General features: G+C 29.4%; 2 protein-coding genes across 4 annotated transcripts in view; both read right to left on the reverse strand.

Annotated features, from left to right (window-relative positions):
- LOC105324383 (uncharacterized) overlaps positions 1–7,803 on the reverse strand; it is a 16,213-nt gene extending 8,410 nt beyond the window's left edge. The window contains exons 1-6 of the mRNA XM_066070450.1: positions 7,728–7,803; positions 6,960–7,018; positions 6,641–6,866; positions 5,737–5,853; positions 5,191–5,233; positions 4,877–5,010 (exon numbers count right to left, since the gene is read on the reverse strand). Of these exons, the coding sequence (XP_065926522.1) occupies positions 4,877–5,010; positions 5,191–5,233; positions 5,737–5,853; positions 6,641–6,866; positions 6,960–7,010 (571 nt within the window). The 5' untranslated portion in view covers positions 7,011–7,018; positions 7,728–7,803. The remainder of the gene's footprint in view (positions 1–4,876; positions 5,011–5,190; positions 5,234–5,736; positions 5,854–6,640; positions 6,867–6,959; positions 7,019–7,727) is intronic.
- A 4,352-nt stretch (positions 7,804–12,155) lies between these two features.
- On the reverse strand, positions 12,156–15,367 carry LOC105322525 (multiple epidermal growth factor-like domains protein 10). 3 transcript variants are annotated; one of them, XM_066072131.1, is made up of 6 exons: positions 14,979–15,343; positions 14,810–14,853; positions 14,227–14,361; positions 13,964–13,981; positions 13,445–13,582; positions 12,158–13,235 (listed from the first exon to the last, which is right to left on the reverse strand). In XM_066072131.1, exons 1-6 carry the CDS (start codon positions 15,041–15,043, stop codon positions 12,781–12,783), a joined length of 855 nt encoding a protein of 284 aa, XP_065928203.1. In that variant the 5' UTR covers positions 15,044–15,343; the 3' UTR covers positions 12,158–12,780. The 3 variants fall into 3 exon arrangements, 2 of the variants coding, with proteins under 2 accessions (XP_065928203.1, XP_034335716.2); XR_010709643.1 differs by lacking the exon at positions 13,964–13,981 and having other exon boundaries at positions 12,156–13,235; positions 14,159–14,361; positions 14,979–15,367; XM_034479825.2 differs by lacking the exon at positions 13,964–13,981 and having other exon boundaries at positions 12,161–13,235; positions 14,979–15,325.
- Between the last annotated feature and the right edge of the window lie 5,132 nt (positions 15,368–20,499).

Genomic DNA, 20,499 nt, shown 5'->3' on the forward strand with positions numbered 1-20,499 from the left:
CGTTCACACTTCTTTACTTGTGACAAAACACAGAAAACACTCCTTCCTTAAAATAAAATTAATTATCATACACAGATATGAAAACATATTTCTGGTTTTGTTAAATGAATCAAGTCTCAAGATATTTAAAGAGAAATCGTATCATATAATATGGGCACCAGCTTTTTAAACCCCCCTTTCAATTCATGCCAATAAACTAGCTATATTGTGAATGCATCATCAGCGTACATTGACCGTTCCTTGGTTTTCCTTTTCTTGTACATGTATCACACTGATTGAAGTATAAGAGTAAATGAGAGAAACTTTAATGCTTTAAATCATATATAATAACAAGCTTACGCAAAAGAGTATACTGTACTAGCTGAATGCTTCTCTTGGGAAAAATCTTTACTTAGCTGCGTGGTTAAAAGAGGAAAACATGATCATGCGACCAGCATGGAATTCGTGATATCCTGTTGAAGTGCTTATAAGAGATACATTGTACCATAACAGGATTATCAATACTATAAGGATAAAAATATCTCTAAAATTATTACAACGTGCTTTGGGCGACGCCTCTACTCAACTCAACAACAGCTGGTTTTTGTTACCAAATAGAAACATTAATTAACATGGAACATTTTAAAAGTTATACTATAATTTGATAACTGATATTAATATTGCAATTATTTATTGTATTTTGAAGCTTGGTTTTGCCACCGTGTATTGCAAGTATGTTAAAATTGTCTTAATTCCTCCACCTAGGTCCTGACATTGATCCGGCGATCTTAAAGAGAGCTATCACAAAACCCTACATTGTGGTTTTTATATCTCTCATTGCAACGTCTTTTTAAACATATAACGTAGTTGTGAAATATCAAAATCGTTTCATAAGCTAAACATTTGACATTCAGTGTAGTATAACTATTGTACTGTTGTGCTAAATGTAAGTCTAGAAGATTGAATTCATTTAAAAACCGTGCAATATAACGTCGTAATACATCGTTTTCTCTGAGCGTTTGTAGAACATTAAATATATAAGTTTGTAAAAATTATTATGACAGAAGATAAATTGTAATTTTCCCATTCCGTAAGTAATGTCTAATGCAAAATCAGCAATATGTATTGGGTTTTACTTTTATGTAAAATGAAAACATTATGGTTACACTAAATAAACAAATGCAACTCTAACCATTCATATAAGCAGCAAAATTATTGATGACCACAGAAGTTGTCTTCAAATGCATATGGTTACTTACTTAAGGTGGGTCGCGGGTTTACCCCATAAAAAATCTCACGAGAAAACATACCCTGAAATTTTGTTTAATCGTTATTTAGGATACACAGTTCATTATATAAATTTTTTATCAAATTTGCCTACGCTATTTGTATGCAATACCGCTCTAAACTTAGTATCGTTTGTAGTGCTGTTTTGACGCTTTTCTAATGAAATATATAGGAAAATGAGCATATTTCTCTTTATATTCGAGATGGAGTTTTTTTGAAAAATTGCAAATAGCTTCTAAACAATTTAGACGAATTTATCAACGGTTTCTATGTGTAAAGAAAACATGATTTACAAATTATTTATGTAAAAAAAATTATATGTGTTCTCGCTAGATTTTTTGCTATTTTATTTTATGTTTCTGATTATTCTACCAAAAATGGTCGCATTTCCGTATTTGACGTCATGATTACGACGTCAAAAAATGTTAAACCTGTTCCACTTACTAAGTGATGCAATCATTTAAAAACTAAATTTAGGACTGCTAAAGCTAAAACTTTTACAGATTTAAATAAGGTTCAAAAGATGATGTAGATTCTTTTTACATAAATATTGTCCACAAAATTACAGAAAAGAGACAATATTTTACATACATCCATACATAGCCACGTTCGTACACATAAATCTGTAACAGTTAAAGTGACAATTTTCCTAGAGATTAGACCGCCTACCATAATAAACTTGCTGAAGCATACATCTTCTTTAAAAAATGGACTTTTTGAGAATATAAAAGAGCTCAAGATTAAACATATTTTTATCATGAATCAAAAACTATTAATTGGAAGGGGGGGGGGCAGCCTCTCGTGTACCTCCGGTTTTATATACATGAAGAGATCTGTTCGGTTAACATTGATATTAAAAAAAATATTAGCCAGAATAGCTAGCTTTTACAGTCTCATTCTAAATCAGATGATGCAGAGCATAATATTTTAAATATCTAAAATCACAATTTTTTAGCAAGTGCATTTCCATATTAATTTGCTTGGTCTGAATATAAGTTGGACCTAATGTATATAATCTTGAATCTAGAAAACGGTTGCTATTTGTAAGTCCGGGCAATTATCAAGATCTTCACGACTAAAAAAAATTAATTCCCCGACTGTGCTCTTCCCTATTTTTCGGGCAAAATAGTAACATATGATAAAAAATATATTATTGATATATTATATCATTACATATTAATTCAATAACTAATCAATTGTTAAAAAATTATTGCCGAAGCCGAGGACCAAAATATTTTACATCTCTCTCTCTCTCTCTCTCTCTCTCTCTCTCTCTCTCTCTCTCTCTCTCTCTCTCTCTCTCTCTCTCTCTCTCCTGTGTTACAAGTTTGAGACTACACCGCTGGTTTTTATTTACAGTTTGAACCTTTACATAGACTGAAAAAGAACGCTCCAATTCTTGCTGATTATCTGCATAATTATAATGTGTTGCATTCAATGTGCACTTCCTTTTTTGATTCGTGGAGAATAAATATAAATGACTACTACTGTCTAGTATTAACGGCATATATATAAATGATTACTTCATTATCACCCCGAGCATTTGGTTTTATTACGGGCCGCCGGAAGGCGGTCCGTTATTTGATACACATTTAAATATTGTTACTGCGTTTCTGCGGGATAGTTCTTTTTAATAGAATTAATACCATGCATATTTTTTATGAATTAAAAGTAAATTTGCATATAGAAATATGTGATGTACCTTTTAAAAAATATCACATATTTTTTGTTTTACTCGTAATTGAAAAATACTAGTAGGTCATACTTAATAGATTGTCGTGTTTGGCGCGTTTTTATCGAGACTATAATCTATTCGGAAAACTTCGGAGTTTTTACATTCTTTTCAAAACAATGCATCGGGATCGGTATGCGGTACATACTAAAGACCTAAAATACTAAAGACCTGAATGTCATTAAATTTTTTATAAATGATATATTTGAATTTCTGTGTGCCGTGTCAAATAAAATGACTTTGTGTGTGTATTTATTATATTTCCATGTAAAATGTGGTAGAAAATATCATGAAATGACATCAATTTCAATTATTTACGCAAAAATATGACAGAAATGAAAATTTGAATTGACTGGAAAATTTAAACTAATCAATTTCTATTTTATCATGTGGTCTCTTAAATTCATATAAACTAATGCATTAAGTTTTCATTCAATACGATGCAACAAAAAAAAAAACAAATTGGTTTGAAATACATAATCTCCAAGAGAAAAATGATGAGTTGAACTTTGAATTGTACAAATCAATGTGTTTTCCATTACTTCATACTATGGCAATGATCAAACAATTACCGTTAGAAATGCTTACAGTAACGAACTCGATTCTTTGTGATAATAGTAAAAAGTTAAACTTCAAAACAAGTTGCTGAAATTATATTAAAATTTACCATAAAAATTAGTACAACCAAATTTTATTTTCTATTTTGTGGTGTGTTTTAATGTAAAACAACCAATGACTCATACAACAATTATATTTTTTGCGGCCCATTTGACGCTTGCGTCAAGATGATTTCTTGTCTAGAGTGTAATGCGGGAAACTTGAGATGTATCCGTTATGACGTCATAAACGAATGTGCACAAAACGGCCAAACAAGTTGTCTAAATTGCGTACAGAATTTGATGACGAAAGCAAACCCGCGACCCACCTTAAGTGATTAAGATATTAAGAAACGTTTGACTGAATAGGATCAAAACAAATTATTAGTCGTTTGCATGGCACACGCATTTGCATATAAACGTGCTATGATCATAGCATTGAACCAACGAAATCAATTATTTAACTATCTTGTTGTTTCTTCTGAAAATTATAGATTTCCTAAACTTAGTAATTAAGATAAAAAAAATCCCTAAAAACATGATTATGCATATTATTTATGATATCTCTTGAGTATACTTAAACAGGATAACAAAATTAGATGCATGAAAATATCTGTGAAATTACTGCACAATCTTTCAGGGGACTTTTCCATTACAAGTTTTTTTTTTGTTTTCTTAACAAAGTAGAAAAAAAAATTATTTTGTGACACTTTGAACAAAATAGACCATACAATGATATACATGTATATTAATATTGAATTTTAAGTCTTTTTTTTTAAATTTAAGTTTTGCCAATTTACAAAGTCAATATATCTTTTAATTTGTGTATGTATGTGTGTGTGTGTGTGTGTATGGGGGGGGGGTCATGAAAAGTAAAACATTTGGGCAAATAGTAAAAAATCAACAAATTCTACAATGTTCATTACACGAAAAAATGACAATCCGCGGACGGTGAACTATTTAAGTAATAAAATTGAATAGAATACAAGAATGTGTTGATAGCATACTTGTATGAAACAAGTAAAGTTATTTGTTTGGCAATTTCATTCAATGTACTGAGAGCATATGATCGAGCGTTAATTATTTCAAAAGATTTTGCACTTAATTTGTTACTTGTGCAAACGATAATAAGATGAAATAATGGTGTTAACTAAAGACTACATTATATGCTTGTTGACTGTATAAAAAATATAACTGATTTCATCAATCTAATATTGAATATCAATACAATACTTTAAGAGTTAAAAAGAATATCGCCAAAAATACATCGTCTAATGTTTACCTTCTTTGCTTCCGTGTTTCTTTCCACATAAACATTTTATCCATTTTAGCTTAAACCCCACTGCTTGAACCATCAGCAAAGTTATTGTTATCGCCAGGACGGTCACCAATGGAACATATTGATTTACATTGTTTCTACAGAAGAGTTTGTGTAAGTTAGTAGATATTTATAAAACAAAAGGACATGCACATGTTTACAAACATACATATATATTAAACATGTAAATTATTTATGTAAAATAATCGCTCCACAAAGTCAATCGCTACGTTTTGTTATAATAAACAACGGATCATGGATATTAAATATTTTCTTACTTTTCCTGCTGTTGTTTTATAACTTTCTCATAGCACTTTTGATCTAAAAAAAATAATCCAAACGATGAAGTATAGTTCAAGATCTGTGTGTTGTATTATATCTTTATGTATTGGTTCTTTTGCCTAAGCTCAAGTTGTAAAGTACATAAACCAAGCAGATCAATACATGTACATATTAAAAGTGGCATTGGACACCTGTCAATGGTATTGTGAAAATAAGTACACCATTATTAAAAAAAACTTTCAACAGTTTAAATTTTTTCTATATTTGACAAAAAGATAAATTTTAAAATTGTTTGGAAAGGTAATATTATAAAAACTCAAGCAGTGTTCGAACTCATGACTTACAGATTCCTAGTTAACGCTCAAACCCTTTGCACTGCGCTGTTATAAATTAGGTAAAAATATTGGGAAAGAAATAAGTTAATAAAATTATGCTTGATTTCATTTTTTTTTGTAATTCGGAAGCACGTCACAAAATGAAGGTGACACAATATCACCATAAATGTAAAGAGGAACATTTGTTTCAAACTATCAACTCCTTACACTTGTAAGATTCATTTGATGTAAATCTGTTTGGACAGGGAGGATCAAACACTGTACAATCTAAATCAGGTTTGTTGATAAATTTGCCGTCTACTTCGCTGTAACGAGAACAGTAACCTGGAACAGAAACAATTGAACAATACGCTTGGTTAGAAGAACATTAAACAAAATTGTATCTTAATACCATATTCTTGCCGATTGATTCCTATATACATATCTAATGTATGATGCAGATAATAAAGCAAATATAGAAAGCAATTTATACACTCAAAACATTGCACGGCAATGCTTTATCTGAAAAGATTAATTGAAAAATTATAACTGATTTATTTCAATTTAAAAAAAACAAAATAACAAAAAAAAAAAAAAAAAAAAACCAGCGAAAATTCAAAAAATGGAAATGTATGGATTAAAATACATATTTGTTTACAGTAGACCTCGTGTCAACAGTTAAGACTTAATGTACCATTCAACCTCTTCTGAACACAACAAATCTAATATAAGTAAGCGTTAACAAGCGTCATGTTTAGTTAAATGACCTTTCAGTTAAGTATTCTAAAACTTATACTTATTCGTAATTTTTTGTGTGTATTTTAAGGACTATATATGTATATGTACTATACATTTTAAACAAAGTTACATCTCGTGTGATAAACCGCACGGAACATTAGAAATAATGTTGATGTTAAACAATACCAATTGAAGCGAAATATCTAATGTTTTAATAATTTATTAGTTGGTTGAAACAATTTCAACTTTAATTACTAGTATTAATTATACTCATGATGATGACGTCGACACTTACAAAGATAGTACACACATTATCTATAATCATTCATCAGTTATCACTATCTGTACTCAGATATTTCATAATTTGCTATTTTGTGGATATGACACTGCTCACCTGCCAGATAGTATATAGGTGCACAGACTTCTACTAACATCGTTGCTTTTTCATTGAGAACACAATGATATACAAAGTTGTTTGCATGTGTGCAATTTTGGATCTTTGCCAAGACATTACAACCTTTTCTTTTTGCCGCTATTTCCCATTCCGTGGCGTTGGAAGGGCACCGGGAAACAGTGGAGATTGTTGGGATAGACTCGGGACACTTCATAGATAAAGATGTCTATAAATTAAAAAAAAAACTCAAAAATACAACCTTCAGTACATATAAAGCAAACTTAAGATGAATACGAAATCATAAAAGCATAAAACTTACCTCAAAGAGAAAACTGATACAGATTGTGATACTTAGCATATAGACGACCATTGCTTGCACTGTTGAATGTAAATAAAAATAATAGTCTTTAACATAATGCAATTAAAATTTTGATAAAAGTTTGTGATTTGCATAGAGAATATTGACCTAAAAATAATTGTTAAAATCTGTTAAAAAAAAGAGCAAAATAGTGAAAAAAATAGTGAACAAAAGACCAAGGACAGTACACAAATCACAGCTTATAAGCTTTTTTCGTGAATAATTATTTTTAGTTACATGTAACCTGCAAATAACTATAGTACAGTGTACATCATTTTTTTTATATCCATGATTCGTATTTTTCCTCTATTCCTAAAAAAATTAGACTGTAATTCATACAACACTTAACCGACATGAAATCTACGTGATCCAGTGGAACGATGCAGACGTACAAATATACGCATTCCTGTGACTTTCAAATAATGCTTAGAAAAGTATTAGTTTATTAATACCTATAATAAATAATTCTAACATCGTTCTATGATGTTTTCTCTGTACTTTTAGTGTTAACCTTTTAATAGCCTTGTAATATTAATAAATTGATAAGCTTTACATTGTTACACATTTTTGTCTATCAATTCAAATCATGATTGTTTAATGACAACCTGCTAAAAACTTTTGCATTGATCTTTAAATTTAATAAAAGGTTGTTTTGCAGCGTTCATAAAAATGGCATATTTAAATTTAGCCAGAGCGACAAAAATATTTTTGTTTATATAACATACGTACCTTTTACACGCGCAGAACAATCATTAGGTAAAGGAGTAAGGTTCAAACTGTTTGGAATATCAATTTTGATAACGGACTTTCTTTTATTAATTTGACGTCATCGTATTTCCTTTTTCCGCATCTAAAGTCCAGCGTGACTTAGTCTTATGTGTATTTCTCTGCATGAGCTGATATATGGCAATGTAGTTATAATATAGATACACTTGCCTCAAAATGCTAGTAGAGTCGTAGCTTCCTTCTGTATAAAGCGACTTTCTGTCTTAAGTGACTTTATGCATTAAGCGACCCTCCCCAACCCCTCGCCGTACGTGATAAGCGACCTTCTTTTGGTCCCAAAATGCTGTGTATGCTATTGTAAGCGACTTTAAGCAAATTAAAATGGCGTCCCAAGCTGACATATATAGAATACGTTTGTTTTGATAACTAATTAGAGTATTTATCGCCTTTGTAATTACAGTTTTTATCATTTACCCTATACGTGAGGTTTTTCATGATTCCCGCTATATCTCTATTGTCGCACCCTCTATAAACAAACATGGCGGCTTGACAGTAATTGAACTTCTAAAAACATCGGTTTATTGTCATTTTGTAAACAGGCGTATCGGCCAAAGTAAATACATTGACTTTTACATGTATAAGCTGAATCCATATATCGAGATATGTATCAAAATATTGCAATTAATATGTGTATAAAGAAGATATTGGGAGAGTTATTAGTCTATAAACAAACATGGCAGATTACGAGTCCGACATCAAGCGTGTATTTTAAACACAAGTTAAGGGTCAGATAAATAGATACGAACTTTTTTCATAACATCACATCATGCAAAACGTGTGTAAAAATATGCATGGATAAAGAAAACATCGTGATTATAGATTGTTTTGTTAGCGGAAATGCAGATTACATGACTTACTTGCCAGTATTTAATACAAAACAATGGAAACATACTGTTATAGTCCATTTCTTGGGGAAAAAAATGCTGAACTTATTAATATGCTACTCTTAATTGATAAACAAAGTGAGTCTGTACAAAATAAGAAATCTTAAAGCTTTCTGACGGTGATGGAATTTGAAATTCAGTCTATAAAAACTAGTTTGGAGATGAAAGATATATAATTTGGCTATTTGGTACCACGTACTATTGATAGCTAAATGATATTATACTATATACCTATAAAATTTATGTTATCTGGCTTATTATGCCAGGAGAGGATAAACATAGGATACGCCTGTTGTCCAATTCTATTCAGTTTATATAATAAAATAAGTTTAAAGAAATGGCTAAATAATATGTAAAAAGATTTTCGAGGATAGTCTTGGACTGCGTTATGTGACTTCCTGTCCTATGTGCCTTTTAATAAGTCCCTTTGAGGGTCACACAAGACATTCTAGACTCTGAGTGTAATTCCAAACAAGAGAGAATTAAACAATTACATTCATGGATAGCCTTTCAAAATTGGGAATATGTAGAATAAACAAAGATTAATTAATTAACTATTATAACAACGTGATGCATTCGTATTAAGTCTTTCAAAGTACATGTATATTGAATATTAAAAAATGCAAAAGATGTATACTTTTTGGGTTTTTGTTAAAGTAATGCATGTATTACAGTTGTGCTAATATATTACTACATGAAATAATTAAAAATAAAATATTTAGATAAATATTTGTTCGAAGTATAGGCATTATGTTTTTTTGTCATATACATTTATAAACTACGATATACGAATATGCTTGTACTGGTACCTTTTATAATATATATTATTATATTATATATTCTTATATTATATATTTAAATATATTACATTATATATTTATATATATTATATATTTTATTACATTTATAAAATACTTAATAAAATAAACGAATCAGCTTGTACTGGTACCTTTGATATATTATGTTATTTTATATTATATATTATTTATATTATATATGTGGGCTAGTTTTATCAAATTTGCATATATACATTTAGTCAAAAGAGATGACCGAGGTAAAACTGACGAGAATGACGAATGTAAGTTACACATATAATTTCTGAAGAAAAATTTGACTACTTTTGAGATATATTCTTAACAAAAAATATCAAAAATCCATGCGTTAGTAAAAGAATTAATGGAAATGTCATGAATAAGTATAAGTATATAATTATGTTATTATACTCTGTAGATACAATCAATGAGCTCCCTAAAAATCGCAGAAATTAATTAAGTTTATCAAGAAGAAACATAAGAGTACACACTCATGTAACAGCTATTTTTGTTAAGTATCTTTGAATGAGGATCAAATAGCAAGAACAGCAGGAATCAAATTTATGCATGTAATACATGATATCAAATGGCCAAAAATATTTAAGCAGGATTTCTTTTTTTAAACTCACTCTTTATAAAACTGGCATGCTAGTTTATTATCAGTATTAGGGTTTTTTTGGTTCGTGACTTGCTAAATGTCGGGTGATTTGAAATTAGAGTGTTTAATTCTGATATAATGCCAACTAATAAATACATGTAATTTCTTATTAATTAACAAATGTCATTTTATTTAAACATCTTTTTGAATAAATGTGTTTTTCGATACAATAACTTATTGAATGAATATATTTTTTTGCTTAATATATGAAGTATAAGGTATTTAAAATCTCAATATTCTTGTTATACGTTTCTTATCCAAGACTAATTCATGCTTTTGAATACTGTAAAGTAAAAAAATGAAATATAGGTTGGTACTTTGATCTTTTACCATTTCTAGTTGTTTTAACAGAAGCCTTTAATAAATAAATAAGTAAATAAATAAATAAAACTACTTTAATTGGTTTACAGTGTATTCACACATTGTAAAACTGTTCAGATATTTTTGCACTGACATGCTTTCGTTTTTTGTTTGGATATTAAAGGAGGAATTGGACTAACATGTCACAACATGTATTGGATACATTTCAATAAATGAACACTAACAACATTCAATATCTGTTATTAATCTTAATTATACAATATCTTTAAGGGTGTTATTTACTCAGGGTTTGAGTTCTCAAATTCCGATTGTTAAAAAGTTCAATGTAATGAGTGAAATTTGTTCTAAACACAAAAAATGTTTATGAAATGAATTATTATTGACAAAAAATTCAACAGTTTTACTTTATTATAGAATTATGCTCAAACAAAAATTGATGACTTTTAGCCAAACAGAGGAAATTCGGACTAAATTTTGCAGATTTTGTTTTCTGCTAAAAGTTTTTTGGCAGTAGTCTAATATTAAAAGTTAGGATTTTATATTTAGGTCTACGTAATTTTGCATATTTTCCGTTGGTTTTACCTAACTTAGTAATTAAAATAATCTTATGGCACAAATAATAAAAATATTGAAAATAACTTAAAAACGATAAAAGACATCGTATCTCAAAATTTTGATCATTGACCTCATATAAATTTTATGCCAACTGAATAAGGTCAATATAAGTAGTTCAATATCATAAATGTTTTCGTATTATCATCATTCAATTTTTTGTAAAATTGAATCAAAAATGGGTAGAGATTTGAAAATTCATAGAGGAAATTCGAACTGAATTATTTTTTAAAATTGATGCTGAAATCTTAATGTTGTGTACTTATTTAGTGCCACTACCATTCATAAACTATATCTTATTTTTTAAAGTGTTTAATTATTTGTAATATTTTTATAATTAAGAAAATCTCAATCGTAGTGTTAAATTTTACGGGATTTTTCTTGATTTTTCAATAAATATTCAATGGCCATTAACTCAAAAAGTAGGTCATTGACCTACTTTTCTGAAAGTGAAAAATAACAATACAAGCAAAGGTCTATAACACACAATAGATGGTTTTTCATTATCATCAGTGGATTTTTTTTTCATTCTGAGTAAACGTCATCCTTAATACCTCCTTGTTTAATCAATATTCATTTAAACCATGATAAAACATCTTCTTTGAAACGCATCCTCTAGCTAGCATGTAAGGAAACAATCACGCATAGCTGAAAATTTAAACAAAAAGTCTACGGGGATTTTAATTTTGATTACAATCAATATGAGAGTAAGCGGATAATATCGTTCGTTGAATTTTTTTTTTGAGTGACTTCTGAATCCTTATAGATATTAGTTTTTTTTAAGTAATAAATCTCCGTAAGGATTTTCGTTCTGTTTTATTGAAGTGAAAGGAGATGACGTGCAATTCTGGAAATATTTGGTTTCATTTATTTCATTGAATTGTACTTCTTTGACAGGTATGTGTACTTTTGTACGTTTTGTACGTTTGCTCTAATCTCGGAGTGGCGTTAAGGTTTCTGGTGAGGTAAGGAACACCTTTATTGGCAAACAAGCAAAACGTGTATCTTGTATTCAGAATACATATTTTGGGCAAGAAACGAACCAAGTTGTTTTATGTTATTTCTTTGGTCAACAAATAAGATTATAATGTAGTTTTTTGAAATGGTTTAATTTCACAGTTATGACTTTTTATGACATGAACACGAACTCCACTACACAAGAAGAAATGTAACAAACAGTATATAACAACCTACAACCCTTAAAGTAACTTTACAGACCTCAGGCTGTCCAACTATTTTATATCCCCGACCGAGTCCATCGCGCGAAACTACCCCCGCCATCCATAATATCCAAAATCTGTCTCAATTTTTTTAACTCTGACTAGTAATATGATTAAGGACGCTTATTGAAAACAATTTATTTAAAGCATGTTATATATATATATATATATACACTTTAAATCATGAAATTCGAATAAAGAGAAGCAAAAAGGGGGGGGGGGGAGAGTTGAAAATATAAACTTTATATGCAAAAACAAATAGAAAAGTAATTATTTGTTACATAATGACATAAAAAATGTATTTCAAAAATACTGTGCATGTTAAATAAAAACATATTGTGCAAGTACGTAAAATTTTAAAATACATTGCTTTACATATATACATTTTATTGCGTTTAGTAGCTTCATCATCTCTGTTTTTTTATTTATCAACATTTTTGCGGGTTTTTTCAAGATGTATTTTTTTTCCTCATTTTAATTATACGCATCTCAATGTTCTTCCCGTACAGGGAAAACGACAGGCTCATAAGTACACGAGCCAATATCATATACTGTTGTATCCGAGCTGTTTTCTCGCTGCAGTTCTGGACGATTAATGTCTGACGGTGGAAGAATGGTCGAAACCTCGATTGTAGAACAGTAAGTGTGGCTTGGCCTGTTATTTACTTTGAAGCAGTAATCATTTGTTCTTTGGCGACTATCAAAGGCAACATGGTGTGGTTGTTGCGTTGTTGCATGGCATGGCTCCTGTTGTCCTAGCTGTCGTGACATATTTTGAGACACTCTCCTGTTCCACCTATATGGTCCTTTAAGACGCCAGATAGCAAGAGTTATGGCAACTGAGATTAAGATGGAGGACAAAATGGAAACTGCAACTATAACCGTGAATGAAGTAATTCCGAAAGCTATGTGTTGAGATCTGTTTTCAGCTTTTAACTGCTCATCTATAAATAAAAAAATTGAAATTACAAGTACATGTACAAGGGTTTTATTTGATACACGTATATAATATGGGATAATGATAATAACATTGGTTCATTTTTGTTTTCATGAGACAATTCAAATTAAAAAAAATTAATAAAACAACAAATCTTCAATTTGGTTCCATAACAATTTTCGTAAATTTAAAATATTTGAATAATTGCCTGCGTACGCTTAGAAATGTCACATCCGGTCATAAAATTGCAAGCAGTTTCGGAACATTGACAGCTATCTTGACAGTCTTTTCCGTAAGATGGATATCGGCATTTATTTACACATCTGTCACCAAAGAAGCCATCTCTGCATCCATCTTAAAAAGTATATGTACAATTATATAGAAAACTGAAGTTGTTACCAGGCAAACGATAACGAACAAAAATGGATGATATCTTTTACTGACTGAAATGGATGATATCTTTTACTGACTGAAATGGATGATATCTTTTACTGACTGAAATGGATGATATCTTTTACTGACTGAAATGGATGATATCTTTTACTGACTGAAATGGATGATATCTTTTACTGACTGAAATGGATGATATCTTTTACTGACTGAAATGGATGATATCTTTTACTGACTGAAATGGATGATATCTTTTACTGACTGAAATGGATGATATTTTTTACTGACTGATATATCATTTTAGATGCACACGTGTACTTTATGTATGCATTTCTTACAAATTACCTGAAAGGAAAATCCTATCTGAAGAAAAAGTACATGTTATTGTGAAAATTGCAAATGAATTTTTCCTTGTAAAGCTAATACATGGTTAAAATTAAAGGATTATAATGTTATTTACATTTACCTTATCGTAGACAAATATGACATTATATGTACTTGTATATTGTTTGAACGTTTTTTTTTCTTTCATGTGAATACCTTGAATCATAATACTTGTAGACGATTTTAATGGAAGATCTACACATTAAAATACCATAGAAAAGTACCATTTGGTAAAAAACAGCCAGTGGCAATGTCACAGAACCTTTCCTCGCAATCACAACTTTTCTGACACTCCATTCCATAACTAGGATACCGACAGCGGTCAGAGCAATTCCGACCTAGATATCCAGGAGGACAATCTGTGTGAAATTACAAAAAATAGAACCATTTTAACAAGAGCTTAGAGTTTGGGTAGTTGTGTTAAAAAGTAATGTGACTTAGGTCCGTCTATTTCATTGTCAGCCACTCAGCCTAATCTCTCTGAAATCAACAATATTTGTCTAGCTTTTGAGCTAAGACCACGCACTTGCTGCATATTTTTCTTTAAGCCGCGTTTTTAACTTGTTTTGACGCAAGAAATAGATAGCTACGTCCTACTTGAAAGTCCAAGGTCTTGTTAAAATAGTTCTAATGAGAGAAGCTCAACAAGCGGTAAATTTCAAATTTATAATCCTTACGCTATTTTGTATTTGATACGCTCTATTGTAAACTCTCTCTCTCTCTCTCTCTCTCTCTCTCTCTCTCTCTCGTTTTGTCTCTCGTATACTTCCGTTTATCTGTCTTTGACCTTAAAATGTGATCTTTTACCTTTACAATTTAAATTTTGTTGGTCCCCTCTTTTGCAACCAGTACTGTAAATGAATTATTATTGGAATAATTGATAACAAATCATAAGTGATCCATAATTCCTTTATACATATTTTCTTACTCGGGCAATATTTTGAATAGTATATTCGTATGATAGAAAATGGCTTACCTTGTGATACATTGGTTTATGAAAAGATAACAGAGCAATAAAATGTATTTGACACGACAATCCATTTGTATGTTGAAGTTTTAACCACAGAGATAACGTATACAATAAAATACAAAAATACAATATTGCTTGTCTGAGATGCAACAAACATAAATAGTTTATAAACCTACGGTATTCGCATTTAAATAACCGGTTTGGGGAAAATCCGAATACCATCCTGTGAACTCAATCTGGTTGAATAACTATATTTATATATTTATATTATGTAAGTTTTTTTTCAGTTCCCATATAAACTCAATACAGTTTTATACAGCTTGCTAGACGAAGTAATTGATGGGTAAAAATAACAGATCTTTAATTCATTTCTGTGCTTTCACACAAATCAGAACTACTTTTAAAACGTATGTCTACTTTTAAGTCGGTCAACTATACTCTTTAATAGTTTCTCAAATCAACAGGACATTACTTGTTGTTGAGAGATATCATTATTCATAAGAGCGTTGTAAGTCAAATCTGCGAAATATAAGCAAATTTTGGGGGAAAATATGATTTTCTAAAGTTCATACAGTAGATATGAAAAAAAAATTGCAGTATCTGCATTTTACAAACTCGATACTATAATGAATAATAAATATATAATGATGTACACACAATATCACAAAACATTTAAATCGCCATTTTGTGACGTAGTGTAAAAAGCATAAGCACTCATGTAGTGAAACACTTTAAGTGTGTAAGGTGGCTCAAAAAGCGTAGTTATGCATTTATATATCTAAGGAAAACAATTTAGAAAATATTGATAATGAGACAAAGTAAGAAATTGTCTGCTTTTAATGAAGACAATTAACGCATTGATATTAAAATTATGATCGAGGATCCAACAACTTAAACTTTTGGGTAGCGAAAATAAAATTAAAGACTTATTCAGTTTCAAACTTTAATTTTTATTAATACTTTTTTAATAACAAAAAGCTCTAATCAATGTTTGTGTAGTCTAGAAATGTTCAAAATAAATAATTTTCATTATTATGTTTATCTCATATAAGGTCAAAAATGATCATAAAAGGTTTTATGAGTTTTTTTAGCACGCCTTAATAGCTTTTAGACTAAAAATATATAGATTCTTTTTAATTTATTTAGTAATGATCATTTCTTAAGAAGTTAACTTTTTCATTATGTTGAATAATAGGACATTATGTGTTATTTATGCTGATACAATAATTATTTATATCTATATGTATTGATTTTAAGAATAGCCATACATGTACGTCATGCATATTCCAAGCTGGTGGAGAGGAAGAATATATTAGAATATCAAATAATCCCTAACATATCTCTCTTGAAAATGAGATGATACAGCTTTGAACAGTGGAATTTATACGTCCGGGATAAATAGTAAAAAATGGAAAAATGTATTTAGGAGGACGTTGAACATTCAGAAATAGATTAAACCCAGCCTAGGGTGTCCGGTCTTTAAATGCTTTATAATTAAAACTGTTTGCGCGTGACATGCTGGAGTTAAGATATTTCTAAATCTAAATTACCATTTATATTTATCAAAAACTAATAAACTTGAAACCTTGAAAATCAATAATTTGTTAATATATTTTTTCATTCTTAATTTTCGTCTTTGGTAATCATTGATACATCTTAGATAAGATATGATAAGGTGTCCGAAAAAGTAGGCATCTTTTTATATAAATCTTTAAAAAAAATGAGATTTTTGTTTTTTGTTTTTAGAAGAGATTAATATTCACAGGTTTTAATAGAGAAACAAAAACTGCGTGTTGTACAAGTGAGCGATGTGGCCCATAGGTTTCTTTTTTATAATTTAATAGCAAAACTAGTAGTGGAGTGACAAAGATAGATAAAGTCGCTTATTTGTTTAGTTTAATGGACCGGCATACCTCACGACTGAAAGTTATTTTTGGGAGTTGATTTTAATCAACGCTCATATGCAGTTACTCAGACAAACCGAAAGTGAAACAGTGTTTGGACCTCAGCACAAATCATCGCTGCTGACAAGACTAAGTTCTTGAAAATAATTGATAAATTCGATGTAACGTATGCTAAAGCATTGTTTATTCAAGGAAACTTACATGTATTTATGAATACCTTGATAATAGTCTGATTTTAAATGGTTTGATTGAATTAATTTTATCTTTAAATATTATTTAACATGATTCATACGGGGGGTTTTCGACATTTTTGTCGAAAAAGTCCAAAAATTCATATTATAAAAATGTGCGTAATTCAAATACAAATTAGAAACTACATGTACTTGTCATTGCAAATAACATATCGTTGATTTTAGAATAAATAAACATCGACAAAATCAACTCCCGTCAGTTCTTCAGTACTTTGATTTTTTAAAGATATCACCGTCTTCAAACATTTTTGTCCGGTCGTAGAGTTTTCTTAGCTCAAATTTTTTTTTTAAATGCGAAAAAATTGAAGATTCGAGCATATCTATTATGTTTCCTTTATTTTGTTGTTAACCGTTCCTGTTCTCCATTATTAAAAACTTCTACATAAAAAATATATTTTCTTGATTTAACAGTTATTGTTGTCTAAAAGTCCGATGCAAGTATATATTTTTAATGTTTTTCATGTAAATAAAGCAAACATAGATTAACTCTGAGTCTCGTATATACAAACTGCTGACCACAAGGAGGATTGTCTATGCGATAGTGTTGCATGCATTGTTAGGTATTATAAGGGTGAAAGAGATCGCATATACATATACTAAGGCAACTACAGTAATACTTTATATATGTTTAAACAATAGACATAGTGTAGTAAAGACAAACCTATAAAAATAATATTACTTTAATTTGTAAATCGACATACTTCGATTTACGGTGATATCTCGTATTTTCCCTTACTTGCACACTTCTCTTTGAACAGTTTTGACCGAATTTAGAAATTTGTCATCAAATTTGTTTAATAAGAGAATTCAATTGAAGAAATTATCATATTTCGCACTTTAGATTATCTGTCAAGAATGTTTTAAAAAATGAATCATATTTACTTGTATTTATGGTTGTTTCAAGAAATATTAAAAAGATCTAAGATTTCAATTCAATCAAATATATTATTCCTGAAATCGGTGTATCTGATATTTCATAACACAAACGAAGAATTTTGTTTAAGAAAAGCAAATAATATATAAAAATAAAATTTAAAAAAAAAGATACTGTAAAAAGTGCCTTTGTGTAAAAAAGATGGTGAGCTCACAATTCATATTGTGTTCATCGACAAAAATGCATACAATTCATGTTCTTTTCCGTTACTGCATTGCGTTCATTTTTTTTTCATTTTTGCACTGAAAAAAGGAACACGGATAGAACATCCTCTTTCTTAATGGACATTTTATAATTTTAGCCTTGGTTTGCTGAGTACATTTTATAAATAGTAAATGATAAGATTATAACCTGTTTTATATACTGGTTTTGATTTGTTCCATTATTATGGGATTCTTATACAATCAGAATGATAGAATCTTTGTTAGAATTGATACGTTGTTATGGATACTGCACTAAGCTAATTGTTCTAAAGTATTATAAACAAATATGAGGAAGGACATCTTAGTTTTACAAGTTGTTCTTTATAAAAAATCATATTTGTTTCAGCGAAAAAACTTAGTTTTTGTCAGAATTAAACTGTGTACATAACAAACATGCGATTAAATTTCAGTGTGAGACCCATTACGTAGGATAATATCCCGATCAAATAATGTTTTAATATGGCATACTGAATTAAAAATATAAATACTTATATTCATTTATTTTGTACTTATTCATATGTGCATACAAATGTCTTTCATTATTTTCAATTTTATAGTATTGAAAAAATGATTACAAAAATTATTAGACTTCTATTATACATGTACACATTTATTGTAAAAGCATGGATTGCAGGGTCTTATCAATACATTGCATACTAGTATTAAAAGTGTTATACAATAATTACCTATTATTGCGTGAAACATCCTCCTTTTTTAAAGCTTTTCTTTATGTCCCAATGAGTACAGGTCAAGAAAAGTGAAAATTTATATTTTTCAATTGACATTTGAAGCCCTATTACTTCCAATGAGGTCAAACAAAGAGACAAACATATTAAAGAAATACATTTCATGTCATCTCTTCTATTAGATATAAACTATTTTATGTATCTGTATGATTCTTTAAAAAATCTTGATTAATTTGAAGTGACAAGCAATACTTACTTTGTATACATGTAACGTTATTAAAATTAATTGTTTTTGTTTTTGTTTTTTTGTTTTTGTTAATTTTAATCTTTATGGTATTAATTTCTAATTTCTATGTGATAGACTATCACTGATAGTTCTGCAATATTTTATTAATTTACATTTAAACATTCAAAAGTATGATAATTATTTGAAGGAAAACGCTTCACAATACAAACATACAAATAAATTATCGGTAACTTTTTTTTGTTTCAGATCAATATATCCAACTTACAAATGCTACAATATTAGATCTTACTTAAAGAAAAATAATTTCTATGTTTAATTTTGAACACCTGTTGAAGCTCCAGTATTAGTTCGGGGGTCAAAGTTTTAACACAATAAAATCTACACTATCTGAGGATGCCTGTATAGTAATACCACAAACTGTAGGAATGAAGTTTTTAAGTAATAAAAAAGATGTTTAAACGTTTTCCCTAATTGTTTTAGTGATAAACTTTGTTCTTTCCTTTGGACTCCAGAATTGATCAAGCTGACACAGTCTAAATAATAAAGAATCTGCATTAGTTAAGGATACTTGCAAAGACACCTTGAGAATATAATTTTTAAGACATTCTATTTTCACTGGGTTTTTTTTTATGGAAAATGACTTCGTTTTTACTATAACATTTAAGAATTTCCTTCCAATAAGAATTTTTTTACCAAATTTAGTTCAATTTGGTCGTGTGGTTGTAAAGAAGAAATCAAAGAGTTTACAGAAAGTTTACACACGGACGGACGGAGCACTGCTTACATGAAAACAGAAAAGCTGACTTAAACTTTCTTTCAGGTGAGAAAAAAAGCAGTGTTTTGAATATCATGATTTAGATCTGTTCTTCTCAGTTTCAAACGTAATATTTTTTTTTCTATTTTTACCAATGACGTTATACGTCAAACGATTATTTCAAGGTATTCAGCTTTACTTACGTAATAAACAACTTTTAGAGCATGAGATTCATTTATTTAGCCTCTCTAACATATGCATAGAGATTTCATTTTTCAGGATTATATTTCAGCAAAATATGTTGAACAGTTATTTGCCATTTAGTATACTATGTTGTTTAAACGATACACATCAAATAGAATTAGACGAATTTTTAAATGTCATGTTTAAATTCATTCTGTGATTAACTAAACAAGAGGCCCATGGGTCACATCGCTCACCTGAGCTGAGCAACAATAGGCATGATAAAACCAGTTTAATTGGAGTCATAATAAAAAATATGTGGGCAATGTGGTATATTACATGTAGATCCTGTATAAATTAAAGTC

Source organism: Magallana gigas, chromosome 9, assembly GCF_963853765.1.
Source record: "Magallana gigas chromosome 9, xbMagGiga1.1, whole genome shotgun sequence".
Taxonomy (NCBI): domain Eukaryota; kingdom Metazoa; phylum Mollusca; class Bivalvia; order Ostreida; family Ostreidae; genus Magallana; species Magallana gigas.